At 39.7% G+C, this 17,431-nt stretch overlaps 1 protein-coding gene across 3 annotated transcripts in view; it reads left to right on the top strand.

Annotated features, from left to right (window-relative positions):
- The window catches only part of LOC136783972 (neurogenic protein mastermind-like), a 102,030-nt gene that overhangs the window by 1,203 nt on the left and 83,396 nt on the right, over positions 1-17,431 (top strand). For 2 of the 3 annotated variants that reach the window (XM_066744400.1, XM_066744398.1), the window contains exons 2-3: positions 8-178; positions 539-1,870. In XM_066744400.1, the coding sequence (XP_066600497.1) occupies positions 1,382-1,870 (489 nt within the window). In that variant the 5' untranslated portion in view covers positions 8-178; positions 539-1,381. Of the gene's footprint in view, positions 1-7; positions 179-217; positions 1,871-17,431 lie in introns of those variants that run through there. The other variant, XM_066744399.1, reaches the window with a different exon arrangement.

Below are 17,431 nucleotides of genomic sequence, written 5' to 3'. Positions count from 1 at the left end.
CTTTCAGAGTTTAAGAAGAAAGAAAGCAGTTGTCCGTTTGTAGCGTCGCTAAGAAACAAGATTGTGTCTTTGGTTGACGCGAGAGAGCAGAGAGCAGTAGGAGTAAGAGAAGCAACGAGAAGAATTGAAGGAGGAGGAAGAGAAGGAAGAAGAAGAAGAAGAAGCGTGCCCCTTGGAGGTAGGCCGCGTAGCTATAAAGCTGCAAAAGGCTGCAACCAAGTGCCCCTCCCCTTCGCCTCAGCCCCTTCCGTCTCTTCCCCCTCTTGTGCTCCTCCTCCCCGCCACTTTCCCCTTTCCCCACCTGGTACGTGTCTCGTTCTGGTGTCGGCAGCCAGTCAGCGAGAGTAAGTGAGTGAAAAAGAGAGAGGCTCGCTCCTTCGACTTAGTTTATCGAGACTTAGTCGCGCGCGGGCATTCCATTCGCTCTATACGTTGTATCGTTTTTCTTCCACCGATATCACCTACCGAACAATCTTGCTCCCTCCCTCACACTTTTTCTCTCGACACCGCTACCCTATATCTATTCAATTCGTTCCAGCAAGCCAAAGAAACAGAGAGAAGACTCGTGACCCGGAAGAGGAGAGGAGTGATAAGATCGTTTTAACATAGGTCTCACGTGTCAAACAGCACAAGTGCTCCGTTCTGGTTGGATCGTAGCGCGTGAATTAGTCACTTGTTCGTCGACACAGTGGATACAGAAGAAGAAATGCCAAGGAAATAACTGGCACGATCGGACACGAGTCACGTGGACCAGCGGTGGCGCTTCAAGACAGTGCAGGACGCCGAATCGGAAAATACTCGGGCGATGCGTCGTTGCTTTGTTGACGACGTGACTCTTGCGAAGCACCCACTATACTAACAAACTATTGGACACGGCGTTTCTTTAACGACCAAACTAGAATTCTCTCCTTTCGTCTCAATAATAGCGAGAGAAAACAATGAGGAGCATGAGGATTTACAGTGACAGTTATTTTCTGGCATGTAGTGTTCTGTGTCAGTGGTGAATTGTGAGGTTGTAACTGCCGTTGGGGTTTTCGTCCAATTCGTTATTCTCCGGCACATTGAGCGTTGATCAGTGACGATGGTAGGGCTTTTGTAGAACTGTCATGTGCGAGGGAGAAGAAGGGAGAGAGTTGGTAGGAAGACAGAGGGAGAGAGAGAGAGAGAGAGAGAGAGAGAGAGAGAGCGCTTGTTTTGTAATTTTGGTGAAAAAATGTTGAAAAGGTTTGAAGAGTGATAGAGGATGGTGTACAGGAGGGTTAGGAAAATTGCTGCAAGAGCAGTATCAAGAGTGTTAGAGGAAGTGCGGGGCACGTCGACCGCCTTGTGAGCAGAGGTTCTCACTGAGCTGGCTTACCCTGCGGTGGATTTAGGGGGCTGTATGGAGGCCGGGGGGCTTCTGCCCCGCCAACCTCCGCAAGGCCCCCCCGGCGCAGTGCCTGGCCCTATTTCATCGGTTTGCGTGGGTCAGGGCAACCCTAACAGCAATTCCAACAATCCAAACAACGCGAGCAATCAGATTGGTCAGGCTGTTTCCGCGATTCACGGTTTGAGCGCTAATTCTCAACAGCAGCAGCAGCAGCAGCTACAGTTACAGCAACAAATGGGTCAAGCACCCGGAATGGGTGAGGTGCTCACCCCGAAAAGACAGGCCGTGGTCGATCGTCTCCGAAGGAGAATCGAGAGTTATCGCAGAAGACAGACGGACTGTATTCCTAGGTTCGATCAAAGTTTCAATGGACTCTGTGAACAAAACATTCAGGATACACTGGTGTTGAAACAACGCTTCCTCGAAAGCAAGGCCAAGAGGCAAGCGAAGAAAACCGATAAGAAGCAGAGCGAGCCGGTTGGACTATCCAACATTCACGTGGTAAGTTATATTTGTATAATATCGGATGAGAGTTATTTTTAAACACAAATGCATGAAAAAATTCGAGCTAATCCATAAATAGGGGACAGCCACGCTCGCTCCAACTGGAAATTCGGAAACTGCTCATTCTTACTTCAATTCGCTCTAAATATTTTCCCTTCGATTTTATATATAATTGAACGGAGAATTAATAACGCAATTTCAATACAACTCTTAAGATTATCATCGGTGCGTAAATATTGTAGGTCATTCAAAGTTTCTTCAACGTCTTATTTATTGATTTTTACCTGTCCCGCGTTACAAATAATCTTTTATTTTAATTCTTTGGTTTGCTCCAAGTAATTGTTAATTTAATAATTTAGCCCTTAAAGTACTCTATATGTATTTGATACCTGGTAAAATTTGAGTTTACTAGCTAATTGTACTGAATTAAAAATGTCCTAGAAACTTCACCACACCGAGATACAAATTTACACTTTCCTCAAAGTATTCAGGAAAAGTTTCATTCTGTCATTTTCTAGCAAATATAAATATCACGTAGCCACAACAACGTAGAAATTGGAATATCCTTCAGTGTCAAACGCCTAGTATGCCTTTAGTGTAATTTTAAGGATGTCTGCTCATTTATATATAGGTAATGAGATAAGTTACTTGTTTTTCATCGGATGTTATTTCAAATCTTTTTATATGAAAATATAATATTTTGTTTGGGATCAAAATTATACCTTTTCTAATAAAGCTTTTTGTTGAAATTTTTGTGAAAACGGTAAATTACTGGACGCCTATATTTTTAAATGGTATAATAATATTGTAAATAAGCTTTCACACGCGAGACAACCAAAATGCAGAATGATCTGTGGAAAGGTGAAAAAGGAATTTTGTTTCTTTCATTGATTCAGTCAACAAATGTGTTTTTCTGATTCCATCTAATGTGTGTACAGTATGCTGAACATATCCTACCAAAGTATCCTACTAAAGACAAAAATACTAAACTTTATTATTATATAATTCTGTTGGAAAACATTCTCCCCCCGTTAGCTTTACCAATTAAAACAAAAAGATGGTAACATAGTTTTTCAGATATTGATATTGTACAGTTAAAGTAGTTATCTTCCAATATAGGAGAAATACATGGAAGGAGTTGGCACGTAAATTTTAATTTTTAAATCAACCTGAGTAAATCAATTTCTTAGATAATTGAAAAACGATTATAAACATTAAAACGTTCTACAATATTATTCCTTTATTTCTGTCGACTAAACATTTTATTTTTCGAGAATAAATAGAAATTGTCTAAACTGTGAACGACGTAGGGCTTTCTCCTAGACCTTGTAAGGACGACCACTTGTGTCAACAAAACAAAAACAGTAATGTTTGTCCCTGAGTGCTGCATAATAGTGGATGCTTTAGGAAAGGCCTTCGATGTTTAATTTTGACAATTCGTGCGTGATTTATCGTGGGAAAATTCATAATATATTGTAACGATCCCGTAAAACGATAAAACCGGTATTTAATCTAACATGGAACATAAAGTAAAGAAAAAAAAAAAAAGAAAAATTATTCATCGATAGAATAAGAGAAATGGCGTTTTGTTAAGATTCATTCGTAATTATTTAAAGTTGCTCCGAGGTGAGAGTCGAATAAAAATTAGCGTACATATTCTTCCTAGCAGTCTGTCAGTGCTCTCTTTGAAATTTAGATAAAACCTAGTCGTTGGGTGCTGAAGTGTAATTTTTCAAAATTGTCCGAAAATACATAATAATTCTTACGCAGGTATATAGTGTGTGAATCTTACTGTTATCTCTTGGAAAAAAGTATTTAGTGCTAAGGGAATTTACGCGAGATATGAAAATAAAGTAGCGAATGAATTGAAAATCTTCTATATGCCAGGCTTAAAAATGATTATAATTCCGTCGTTTGGAAAAATGTTTTCTAGAGCCGAAGCGATAGAGACACGAATTTTAACGATCGCATATGAGAAATTTGGTAAATTCTCCGATACTTGAGCATAAACGCGCGGTTTCAAAGGACCTCGTGCATGTAAATGAATTTAATTTGTTTTTTTAAATACTATCGTATTAGAATTTTTGGGTTGGTTTAACCTTAATACGATGGGAAGATGTAGATGAATAGAGGGTGGTAGGTAGACGGATATTCGATGGACAATAGGATGAAAGAGAAATGAAACAGGTGGAGAGAAATTGGTTGCGCACGTAGTTATACAGATAAGCTGCGGAGGAAAGGCTGGGGAGGAGGCGAGGGTGGAAATGGAGTGTACGTACCGTGCTCTGCACGTGGGCGTTTGATTCTCGGTGTTCTCTCGTGTAGTAACACGTTGGATTTACGTCAATGCAGGGGCGTTCTTGCTGCTATCACTGCTTGAGCTAGCGTCAATTCTTGCAACAACATACGCTTATCGATAATACCAAATTCCACCTTCATACATCAACGATACTTAACCCTGAAAAGTCACATTCGCGTATCTTCTTCCTACGTCTTCTATTTTTTGCCTCTTGCCGAGACTTGAGAAAATCCAAGCTTTATACGAGACTTTTCCTTGCATATTCTGCTCTCTCATTGTCCTTCTCTCTTCTCGTCTTATACCGGACGGATCTCTCGATATTTATCCTTATGCTGCTGTATTCTGCCTTTTCTCCGTAATGTACAGCGCTTTCAAGAGTCACGAAAATAATGGAAAGGAAAAATTCTGCACAGCGTGTAACGTCGTGCAATTATCGTTTTATCGCACGACAAATGTACGAAATTTTCCAGATTCTCGTATCGTTGACTCTTCGCGGAAAATGTATAATAACGATGAATGGAATATGCTTATATTGGAACAAGGGAATCATACGATAGTGCTTCGTTGATAGCGGGCTATCGTTCATAGAAGACAAAGATGGAGGAAGGGAAGCAGAGAGAGAGAGAGAGAGAGAGAGAGAGAGAGAGAGAGAGAGAGCGATTTGTACAATATTTGCAACTGGCAAAATCTCAATTTCGCACAATAGGAAAAGTCATGGTTAATTTTTCGCTTGTGTGGGGGGAGAGGAGAGATTATTTTTCTATAAATAGTCGATCGAAAGAGTTTTCAAGTTCTGAATGGCATCAATGTCTTTGATCATAGAGGTATAGCAGCGTTCTTGGGGAAAGCTGTGGGAATAGGGATTTCCATTAAGCAGCTAAGTAAGACTGGAACATAATTTTTCTTGCCTGGATTTGCGGCTCTTTCTAATAAAAGTTTTTTTTTTCAGCATTTTTACTCATTTACGGACATTAGTGTGCATAAATAATGTAGAAACTCGATTGATTCACGATGACGTTTTATTGGAATTTCGCGGCGTTAAATTGGTTTGATGGGATCGTGCGGAGATTCTGGTGGTACGAATGGCTATATGGACGAGTATCGGTACTCGCCCATCGAACTTTAACAAGGTTCTACACACATATTTCTTCGTGCTACGTGCGCGTAAATGTATATGCCTTGACGTAAGAGAGTCAAGCGCCAAGAGAGAGAAGCACTCGAGCGCTGCCTTGTTCGAGTGGATGGTCAAAATTAGGTGATTGTGGCAGATAAGTGGGGGTAAATAGAGAAAGATATGCAGTAGTTGTGCAGGTTTAGGAAGCAGATCCAATTGGACGGACGAAGAAGCGAGCTGTATATATTAGGTGTAGTAGCTGAAACTCGGCTTCTTTTTTTAAATTTGTCTTCCTTTAAAAAGAGAGCCGAGTTTCAACTACTATATATACCTATATAGAATAGAATAGACCCCAGGTAAGAAAGAAATTAGTTTATTACTGGGCGAGCAAAGTTTGCACGTGTATATAGGATTTTATTGCTATATAGTTACAGTTATTTGTCGGTGGTGATTCTTTTCCGACGGCACAGCGCAGCGTTAGCTCGATCGCCGGAGCGAGTGACTCATTTGCTGAATGGTTGAAATAGTGAACGAAGAACGAGGCTAGCGAGAGATCACTCCCAGTGGTACTCACGCGTCCGCCAGTAACCGTTTCTCCATCGCTGCAGCATATAGCGCAGCACTCGTTTCTTTATTAGATCAATCCAAACCGGATGACAACCGGAACCCTAAAATCATCCAAATTAAATCCTTCCTTGCACCGATCGTAATTTTTTTACAAAAGCTAGAGCTATTGCAATAACTTGTTGCTTTCGTGAAACCGTCATTGAAATAATAATAAAAATAATGCGCACGAGGGATTAATCCTAGAGCCTTATATTATCAATGACAATGGAATTTCTTCGTCTATTGGTGCACTGAGATGCAGCAGGACGATCGATGATGGGATAAATTGACACGACTGCTACGTTGATTCGCGGGATTTTTCGAATCTATCGACAATGCAAGGCATTTCGGGATAAGTGTCTTCGGGACAAATGTCCTCTCGTCAAGCTGAAATCGCGCACGAGCCGTTTCATGTTTTTTCCCGTTTCTCTCCTTCTTTCTTGGTCGAGCAGTGCTTGCGCGCGTTCATGTTAAATTCATGATGCGTTAGGATCGCGAGCGCAGTCTGCGCGTCGTGCGTAGCTCTGGCTGCTGCTCGAGGAGCGCGTGTCCTTGAGATGACCGCGAGACCCCGAGGGAAATGATGAATTGATTCGCGAAAATCGATCGATTCGTCACATCAGTCAGTCATTTTTCCTCGCCTAACTTGAAAGGCTTAATAATAGCCGGATGGAGGAGGATGCACACATCCTCGGAGCCTCCCCTCGTGTCCAACTCATCTTCGCTCGCGTACGCGCAAGATACGCTGCGCTAGATCTAACCTGTCTTTCGGAGCATTGGCGGTTTCTTTGTTATCGTTCTTGTATATATATAGGGGGAGACTCGGGCGACGGGTCATCGGAGAGAATGGGAAATTGTAGGATTTCGCTGGTGTATCGGGAATCCTCGGGTCCTATCCTATAGGTTATGTTGGCACGATGTCGCGGGTGGACGGGGCTGGCTGGCGATCCGGGTCGAAGGAACGAGAACGGACGCGGAGGAAAAGTTGGCAGGCCTGGAATTTGCCCGACGAGATCCATCCGACGATTCGACCACCCAAGTGGTGGTTGGTCGTTGGTCGTTGGTCCTCCCTCCTATCCGCTCCTGCAACCTATAGAGATGATGCGTTAGCTTCCTTCACTATATATATATATATGTATATATATAGGATGCATCATTGGCACGCAGACACCTGCAGCAAACGCAAAGGGAAACGCACACGCGCAAAACTCTTGGCTTCTGCTGCTGCCGAACGAGTTTCGCCTTTAAATCATGCCTAGTGGCTTACCGGCTTGATTATATTTACGAGGAACAGAGCCGACATCGCTTATAATTATATTTGCCAAAGTGGGATATAGCTACACTTCTAAAGGGGCAAACTCCTGGGAGAGATAATGTCCTGGTGAAAATGTTTCGCTATCGCTTACAAGAGGCTTGACACTGTCAGTGGCGAATATCTCTCGTTAGCAGCTACATGAGGAAGAGGAGGGAAGACAAGATTTTTTTATATACTCAAGGTAGGTTCCAAATGCAATCATCAGTTTAAAGTCATTTAACACTTTGGATTACAATCTTACTCCCCTCACCTTTGCTCTTTTAAAACTCGTGTTATTTTAATAAGGCTGATTGATGTACTTGGAAGGGGAATTACGGCTGATTGAAAAACCATTTTTCAGAGATTTCGTCTCGTTAGGGAAGACGACCTATTCTGGAGTAAAGTTGTACGAATAACGTGTGTAACGATCGTAAACTGACGACAGTGTGAAACGAGTTTCCCCATCCTTTCCACAAGCTTCTGCAGAAATTACCCTGAAACATGCAGACGGGTTCACATAAGGAAGAAAAATCGCGATGTAAGATGCCGGGGCAGGAAGCGCTCGTAATAATTAATTAATTATTATTCTTAATTAAATCTTGTCTATATCGATGCTAATGCTACATTTATGAGAACGTAGGCAATTTGACTTTTAAGGAGTCATAAATCATTATTTGCCTGTAATGGATTGATTTTAAAATTACACTTTTTCACGGCGAAGACAAAAAATTATGAATTATTAACGCCTCGTGTGTAAAAAAGAGACTTACTGTTGTAATGAAGAAAAGTAAAGTGCGCGATATCTGCGAGAAGGATATTCACAGTTGAAGCAACTTTTACGTTTCTTTGCTCTTTTATTATTTGGCGCAATACAAATAAATCGATAGAATTAACGTCACTATAATTCTAAATTTAACTCATTTTTCTGCACAACTGCTTTAATTTTAGCGTTCAATGATAGGAATTCTTTTAACCTTCTGTGAACTTTAAAGAGCATAAATAAAAAATGTCCTGTAATACACCTACCACTGCACACAGCGCTTGCATTGGATGGGGTAAATTGACGTTGGTTCTATTTTATATTACGTACTCCGAATAATTTTATAAAGAGCAGATAAATGAAGAATGTAATCGTAAGGATGAGCGATTAACTTAATTTTTAAGGGCGCATTGGATACTTACAACTCTTCCGGAGCTCTAGTTCTGATAGAACGCCATGTATACTTTATTTAATAGCGAAGCAATAGTCGAGAGAGCCTTGATAGAAGCTAGGCGTTAGGTGTTTTTGTTTTGTTTTTTCAAATCAAAACCTTTTGAATTTGTTATTAAAATAGATTGTTTGTTCTTTTGGCGTATCTTGGACGAGACGGGATGGAGCGGGACGAGACGGGACGAGACGGGAGGAGACGAGACGAGACGAGACGAGACGAGACGAAACGAAAGAAAACGAACTGACGCGACACGACGGGGTGTTACATTCCCGTAGAATGACGCATGCATGCCATAGTCGCCTTGGGCGACTCTTTCCTTTCCTTCCATCTCCTTCTCTTTCCTCCTACTCCTACTCCTACTCCTTCCTCCTCCCCCCTCCCCCCTCCCTCCCTCCCTCCCTCCCTCCCTCCCTCCTTTCTTTCCTTCCTTCTCCTCTCATCTTCACCCTCTTTATGCTTTCTTCAATAAAGCCCTGCACACTTGAGCCTCGATAAAGCAAAAGGGCCAAAGTTATTACTTTTTCGTCGCGATACACGAGTATCGCGATAATACAATCTTCGGTCTAGCGTTTAAATAACGCTAGGAATAAACGGAAGGGTTGATTTTCTGACGATGTCAAGGTTTACTGGAACCAAAAATAGTCAACCTTGTTTAGCATGCACTGCACAAACTATGTTTGCCACACCTAAGCTGATTTAAGACTGCGAGCAATTCGTCCGGCTGAATAATTTCGTATCATCGGAAAAATCATTATTTCGGCTGACAACGAAGATGTGCTTTACGATTTAGGTTGATATGAACAATTGAAAAGAGGTGAAGTTTTTCAAGCGATTTTTCTTTTACGCGAATAGCGATGTTTCTTCGTATATGGAAAAATGTTGCAATAATTAATGCAACGTGTTTTGCAATGCTGCAATATGAAATTTAGTAATTAGAGAAAAAGATTGTACAAGGTAGAGGATGATGAAGTCATCGGTATTGAGATCGCTGGGTGTGTCTCAAGAGAGCCGCCCCCTCGATAAAAATAAAAATACTGCTCGATCAATCGTAAGAAGTAGCAGGCCCTAAACTTATTTAACTCATCTTATTATTCAGTCTATAAACGCCCAAGAGTTGGATATAATACGTATACGAGACGTTCTTTAGCATTTCAGTCGCGTGATTCGCTGCTGCCTGCAAAACTTTTTAGCATTTCCTAATATCTGCATTTATCTGTACACCGACTCTGGCCAGTTGCGACAAGATTCTATTGTCTTTAATTGAAATCGCTTAACGATGTTGAGCAAATGCCGGAAACACGGTATAATGTGAAATCGTGAAAACTCGTACCGATAAAGCAATTAGAGAACTTTTATATAATTGAACAATACTATATAACTATACATTGATATTACAGCTGTTAAACTAAAGTCAAGTTTAACCTGTGTTATATGTGACATCTCGTACCACGCCGATGAAATGCCTCTAAAGATATTTCATAAAATATACGATAGATATGTCTTATTATAAAAATATAATTCTACGTAGCGTGCGCTCCTCTGCTTGTGGAATCAGTAAATCGAGAAAACGGATATTACACAACGTCTCGTATCGGCACACGCTTTTGTCCTGAATGCTCCATCGTCCCTGCGTGACTAAGTGTCCAAGAACTTTCTCCTCCGACAAACTGTCTATGCACAATGTGACGATGGATTACGTCGCGGATATCGAAAATTACACTCGTTCTTTCAAAATTTAATCAAAGCTGATAAGTTAAAAAGTGAAAAATTCAGTCGAGAAGAATACAAGGGATTTGTGTTTATATGTAGATCTAATAGTAGGGTATGTGTATGAGAAGGAGCTAGGGGATTCTGTATCTTTAAAGAAGGAGAATGTGCATCGACAGTTAAGTTATATTAGAATTTCTATAGTATGTACCAACTCAAAGAGAGGGTTGAAATCTTTCCTTCTTCTGTCTTTGAGACCCCTCTATGTACCCTCGACGTGTCCATCGTTGCATTCGCCCCCTACCTTCTCTCTATCCTTCTACGAGCGTTTATTTCTCCGCTCGCTCGTTCTCTCTCTCTCTCTCTCTCACTCTCCTGCACTGACTGTGCAGTCTGTGTGTGTGTGTGTGTATGTGTGTGCGTTCATGTTGAAACCAGTGCCACTCATCGTTCGTCGAGTCGAGTCGAGTCGAGTGCCGCGCTGTTGCCGCTTCCTCTCTCCTCCTCTTCTTCACTCTCCTCCACACTCCTTCCTTCCTTCTCTCGGCGCGCCACACGTCAGAACCCCAGCTGAGCTCTCCAAGCAAAGAGTAGCAATTGCACGCCGCTTTGCTCTCTCTCTCTCTCTCTCTTTCTCTCTCTCACACACACGCACAGTCGACAAATAATAATAACACAATGCAAAATTTTACTCTTTCAGACTTTCTCACCAAAATTTCTTATAAATACACCATCCAATCAGATTATTCAAAGAAAATAAGAAATACAAATATGTTTTTAATTCAAACAAAACTATTTCATTTGTTTAAAGGAAAATCACAAAATTCGAGAAAGCTTACCTATTTACAGCTACTAAATTATATAGTCACTTGCATAATTCGTTTGCAACTACCTAACAATTTTATTCTTTCAGCAGGAACGATTGCACTTGCAGAGATTGCTAAACTTGTACCCAATATAGGTGTTTCCTGCTAAAGAATACTGGGATACATGCAGTTATTTTGTCTATGATATTACTCTTTCAACTCGAAAGCTTTATACGATTCTCTCCGCGAGCTATTATTTCCATGCTTTCATCTATCTGTTTCTTTCCTTATATATATATATATATATATATATATATATATATATTTTAATCGTTAGTAAAGTCGAGCGCGTTGACTTAATAGAAATGATTATGTACTTATGGTGTGCACTGCAGTGTAGGAGATAGTACATTCACCAAGCTATTCGACATAGCCAAATGGGTATTTATTGATTAAATGGTAGTGGCACACCTATAGTCAAGTAGTGCGATGTAACCAGAGCTGAGGAGAGAATAGAGTGGAGAACCTAGTTATTGGCACTAGGGTGGCGTTGGGGATGATGGGGTCGTAGAGCATGGGACGCTTTCTCTAACGTTGCACTATATTGACTATATACTATATATATGCAGTATACATATACAATGCAAGTGCCTGCCTGTACCCAACAGAACATGCAACTGTAATGTAATCACTCCTACCATTATTGCCATTCTTATACAATCTTAATTGACATCGGATTACTATAACACCGCTAAGAAAACATTGAAAAAGATTTTCACAATTTTCTTCCTTTCATCAATTAAATCTCTCAATAGCTCCGATCCTCTTCTACTTTTTTAGTCCCAATGTAGGATCTACTGCTAAAAAAAACACACCCCCTCTACCCATAAACTTTTTAATGATAGAAAATAGAAAAATCCATTGGTATATGCATGCACATGTATATATGCATAGCTATGAATATTTTACAGTCATCGCTCAAGTGCGTGTTCTATTCACAAATAAAGTAATAACTTTGTTGATATTCTTTAAATCAAACGGAGATATAAATAGCTTTGCCTCTATGCTGTTAGTGAGCTATTTTTAATAACAGTCAGCAGTTTTATCGCTAGACTTATTATTCCTATTTTATTCGTAAGCATAACAACTTTTAATTTCATTATAAAGTTTCTTATCTAATTCAGAGAAAAACCTAATATAATATTGAAACAAAGTGGAACGGTTGGATTAATTGTACCGCTGGAGCTCTTTTAATCTTCGTGCACCCAATGTGCCTTACTATTATACAGTATATAGCTGCCTAAAGAGCGGAACATATTTTCCATTTTCCACAGACTGAGTCTCTCTTCGTTTCTGGCCTCTGCATAAACTTATTTGTTTGCGCCTAAGGAAGTACGCGTGCACGAAAATAGGTCTGCGTGTATGTGCACATAAGAGCTGTTTATTAGCAATTATTAGTCCTATCGAAGCAATTTTGTCTTGTTCTTTCTGGACAACACACAGTTCGGCTAACTATTAGGAGGAAAAATATAGAGAGACAACAATATTCACCCCTAACTTTCATGTATATAGATTTATTCCGAGGCTGAAGCACGCATGCCATTGCAGCTGGAAAATGTTGAAAGCGTGGATTTTTATATAGTTATGTCTGAAAATTTCAACTTTGTTATAACGCTTCTTTTGAAACATTTGAAAAGAAAACGTAATTGTTACGCATTTCTCTTGTTTAAAAGTGAGGCGTGTCTTAGAGATAATATTTATAAAAAGTAATTTTTAAATTTAAGAAGAAAACTTGGGAAAATATATTATAAGTAAGTTGAGCAATGCTCGAATAATTTGTTCAATAAGTTTAATTCACCTCATTTCTAATGTTGAAACACAGTTTTCTAAAAACAATGTAAATATGCCTTTTACACAACCTTTAGTCTTCATTGAAATCTCTATAGAATTGAATGTTATATATTTTTGCTCATATAATACATTCTTATGAACACAAGAGCTAGAAAAATTCTTCAACATTCATAAATGTGTTAAAACAACGCTGTTCATTCAATAAGTTGTATGTAGCACAAAAAGGTAATTGTTAATTAATAGTTATTCGTGTTACACATATTCACTCTTATATGCAATTTCTATGGAAATATCTCATAAGTACGACTGTATGAATTGACAAAAAAAAGTGAAATGAGGATTTTGAAAAGCTCTTGAAATAAGCTATAAAAATATGCGATAAACAATATGGATTCCATTTAAAAAACCGAGGGGCGACTATATTTTTTGATTATTGCATCGATCTTGCCCAGACTGCGATGCTGACCATTTTTTGTTTGTTTTATCAAATTCTCAGAAGTGTCTGAAAAGTCGTGGGGATCGTTAAGCCGAACACCCTTAAGATATATGTCCATCCTTTTTCACATGGATAGAATTATTTGAAAACGTGTAACATTTGTCATTCGCAAATCGCGCGTATTATAAGATATTTTCAACAGTTTAGCACACTTTAGTCATGTATAATCATTGCTGCTTTCTCTTAATAAAATATCTATTAAGCGTGGATTATATATTTGGAAGAATGTTGCGGGAAGCATATTTAAGTAAATCTAAAGTTATCGTGAGCCTAAAGGTTTCACTTTGGATTCCTCTCCCTTTTCTATCAAATCAATCTCGTCTTTATAGTCGAATATATGACGATAATGCATGTAAAATATATAAGCAAAGTTGAGCGATTCGTTATAGAAATTTGTGGAAATGAAGACTGGAGAGTTCCAGGGGAATTTTGAGGAAAACAGCAAAATGAAAAGGTAATTTTTTAGTTATTAGTCATAAAGGATGAATGACGGTAGCGAAGATGGTTGAAACTTGAACGTTGACACACGACGACGATGGGACTATAATTTAAGGTTAAACATATCAATGCGGCTCATTTTGCTTATTTTATACCTCTGACGATTAGCTGCTTTCCCATCCCCGTTGATGGAAGTTTATCGTCCGGTATTTATAGAAACAAGAGAATACACGTTTACCAACTGTTTACCAATCGATTCGCGGCCAAAATATTTTGCCGTCTGTTATTTTCAGTACGCGTATGTGCCAATTGCAAATAATTGCTAGTTGACTGACTATTTACCTTTTACTTGACAGACCGTGATGATTTGTTCAGCTTAATAGTTGACAATTTATTGAATTTGCAACAATAAGTTCTATTTACGTATGAAATGCGCCTATTAATGAAAGCAATCGTTTGGTAAAATTGTGTTATTCGAGTGAGATGGAGCGTTAACGCGCGAAGCAGATATTTCGTATGTATAAATCTTGACCTTTTCAAGTAAGCAGACTGCAGCCATATAATAAAGAAGGGAAGAGGGTTCGTCAGATTCCGAGAAAAATCTGAGCATCGGAACGAGTGATCGTTTGGCCTTGATCTTTCTTGGTATCTGCGCCTCTGCGCCGAATACATCGTTCTACTACTACTATACATATACAGAACCTTCTTCGACGCATCCGATTGATTCAACATGAACAACAGTTTACATATTTTTAACATTAATTTTTTCAATGGTTTAATCGTCGAAAGGTCGGCAGAAGAAAGCAGCGCAGCGACGGAATTGATCGAAAGAAGCTGCGGCCGAAGCGACGAGGGAGGGATAGTTTTCAGCAGAGTACATAGAGATGTTTTTATTTATTTAAGAAGAGGGAGATGTGTGGATATTCGGGGAGAAGGAAATTGCTCGCGATAAGTATCGCTGAAGATTTTAGATAGCGCGAGATGCTTTATTGCCTCGGCCATGCATTCAACTCGACTATGGGTCTTGCTACACTTTTATTATTTATATATATATATATATATATGAAAATGTTCGAATTTGATATTGGCTCGCGGTCGTAGGTTATCATCAGTGTACGTTCTCCAATCTTACACGGCGGCTGCTCGGTATGCTTTATCACGGTGAATAATTAGTCCGTTAGAACTTGGTTAGAACCAAGGCAAACATTCTGCAAGATTCAAAGACGATATATAGGTTTATAGAAACTTTCAAAAACTGTGCAAGTTTCATCGTTCGGCTGCAAAGAGAATAGTTGATTGATTAATGTTCCTTCTCAAAAATATATTATTTTTATTGTCCGTACATTTTTTGTGGGTGAAAAATTAGAGACTGCGTTACTCGCGGTTAATCGCGATTAAGATGAGGAATTGACAGTTGGAAAGAGGGGGTGATGTGCAAATAAAATGCGTGTCTTTGGATTATTACCTGCATGTGCGCGAGCTTTGTGCGAAGTGATAAAGTGGACAATGTGGATACAGGAGATTGCGGCATTAATTAGTCTGCTCGAACGCGAGGAGATTGGAATTGGTTGAGAGAGGCAAGGTCGGTGGTCGGCGGATTGCCTTTGCTACCGTCGCCGTTGCCGTCTCCGGCGGACCTGGAAGTGGCGGTGGACCCTCTTCGTCGAGTCTCGACAGCTGACAGTCGATGTGCGCTATTTGGACAGTATACGCGCCTCGAGCGTACTAATCGCACTACGAACATCGCTTGCGTTCATTGTCAGTGGCGCTCAATCCGCGGATCCCTCTGACCCATTTTCCATGATCGCTTCCGCAAAACCGGATCGTCCGCAGCATCTTCAATTGCAGCTTCCTTTTTACCAATTCATCCCCCTCTCCGCCTCACAATAAATTCATACAAATTTTTACTCTACTTTTTATACCCGGTTTCTCTCTAATCTTTCATATGCCTTAAATCCTCTCCTCGCTCCTATCCCAATTCATCTCTCGAAATCATATTCGATCAACCTCTCTTTCATCATTAAAATTTAGAGTCGCGCTGACATACACATCTTATAATTACACAACTATATAGAGGCTGCAATTCAAGAATATAACTTTCTATCGGTGTCGGCCTAACTGTAAGAAATTATATTTTCTACTTCGTAGAGTGTGTAATTGTTAATTAACTCCTACACAAAGTATTATTAAAGACAGTGTGAGAAACACTATTGCTAGCGATTAGCGCATCTGCAGATAAAGAAAAATATAAGTAAATAAAGGTGCAAACATATTTGTGTTATTTTTTTGCAAATCATCGTGAATCGCATTTATACGCTAGGAGACACATAAATTATCTGTATATAACTATACACTTGTGCTATGTGCATGTAGGCATCGAAAAATTTACCATTGACAACATTTCCATATATATATACTTTTGTGAAAATTCAGCAACGTTGAAATGAAAAATTACCATTCGAAAGCACTATTGTTAAATAAACGTATATAAAGTTCGGCAGAGAAGGAAAGTTTGGCAAAAATTAGGTAGACTTTATGAGAGAATTTCTCAGTAAAGTAGAACTAGGTATTTGGAGAATATAATAGTCTAATTGCTATTCATTCACCTCACCGATGGGACTAAATCGTTGTATTTTTATGATTTTCCTGCTTAGGGATCATACCTACTAGAGAATCTGTGTCTGCGCTGGAAGGGTCGATGGTATGTACGTGGGTAGAAACGGAAGGGAGCAGCTTAAGGGATGTTACGGGTGTGCGAGGGAGAGGCAAATCCACTAGAGCGATGGAGATGAAGGGAGGGGGGAGGGGGGGGGGGGACGGTAGTGGAAGAGAGAAGGGATACGAAACAGCTGTGCTGCTGCTGCTGCTTGCGTCCGTGTGGACGTGGAGGATACGCGCGTCCGAAGGGTGCAGGCTGCAGACATGCTTGCTCTATCCTTCGTTCCGTTCTCGAGTTATGCACCCCTCGCAGATAGAGGTGCTCAACTGGTGTTAATCCCTTACAAGGTTATCACTTGCCGTAATTGAATATCCATTAATCGAGTAATATATAAATCTAGCCAACTGTGGAATCGTTCGACAATATTGCACGGTACAAGGGATATTACGTTTTTGTATGAAAGCAAAACGTTTACGTTAATATTATTGACATACATATGTCGATAATTATTAAAGCATCGGCAAAAGATAGTTTCCAAGTGTGGTTTACCTGCGTGCGCTTATATACGAAATACCTCTTAGTTTCGGGACTATCACTGAATACATATATAAAATAGAATTAGCTTTCACATATCCCCTTATTATTTCAGTAAACTTTTGCACGTGGGCTCAAAGCCCGCACGTGGACATTATGTAGAACATATAGGATCACCAAAAATAACTGCACAAATTTACAATTACGGGCGAGACTAATGCGTAGAAAATAAGGCCTTTGGCAGAGCGTGAACCAGCTATTGTGACATACGTTCCGAGCGTGACTGTTAATTAGTAACGTCGGCCTCTCTAATAAAAATGTAATAATAATCTCATCTTGGTGGATCTGACAGAGGGGCAAAATAATATATATCTATATAGATTTGTCGAAATCGTTATATCTGGTTTCGCAGCACTCGAAGCTTTTAATCGTCTCGAGGAATTGCAATTGGATATCCAAAGTATTTAATTTTATCGTCGGATGGAGTAGAGTGCAAGGATTAGAAGCGTGATAGAGTAGTATATATATATATATATATATATA

Source organism: Prorops nasuta, unplaced genomic scaffold (assembly GCF_024137725.1).
Source record: "Prorops nasuta isolate Cenicafe-Biocafe unplaced genomic scaffold, Cenicafe_Pnas_1.2 PNAS00038, whole genome shotgun sequence".
NCBI lineage: Eukaryota > Metazoa > Arthropoda > Insecta > Hymenoptera > Bethylidae > Prorops > Prorops nasuta.
The sequence above is the reverse complement of the archived record's forward strand: the minus strand, read 5'-3'. Positions and strand labels throughout refer to the sequence as shown.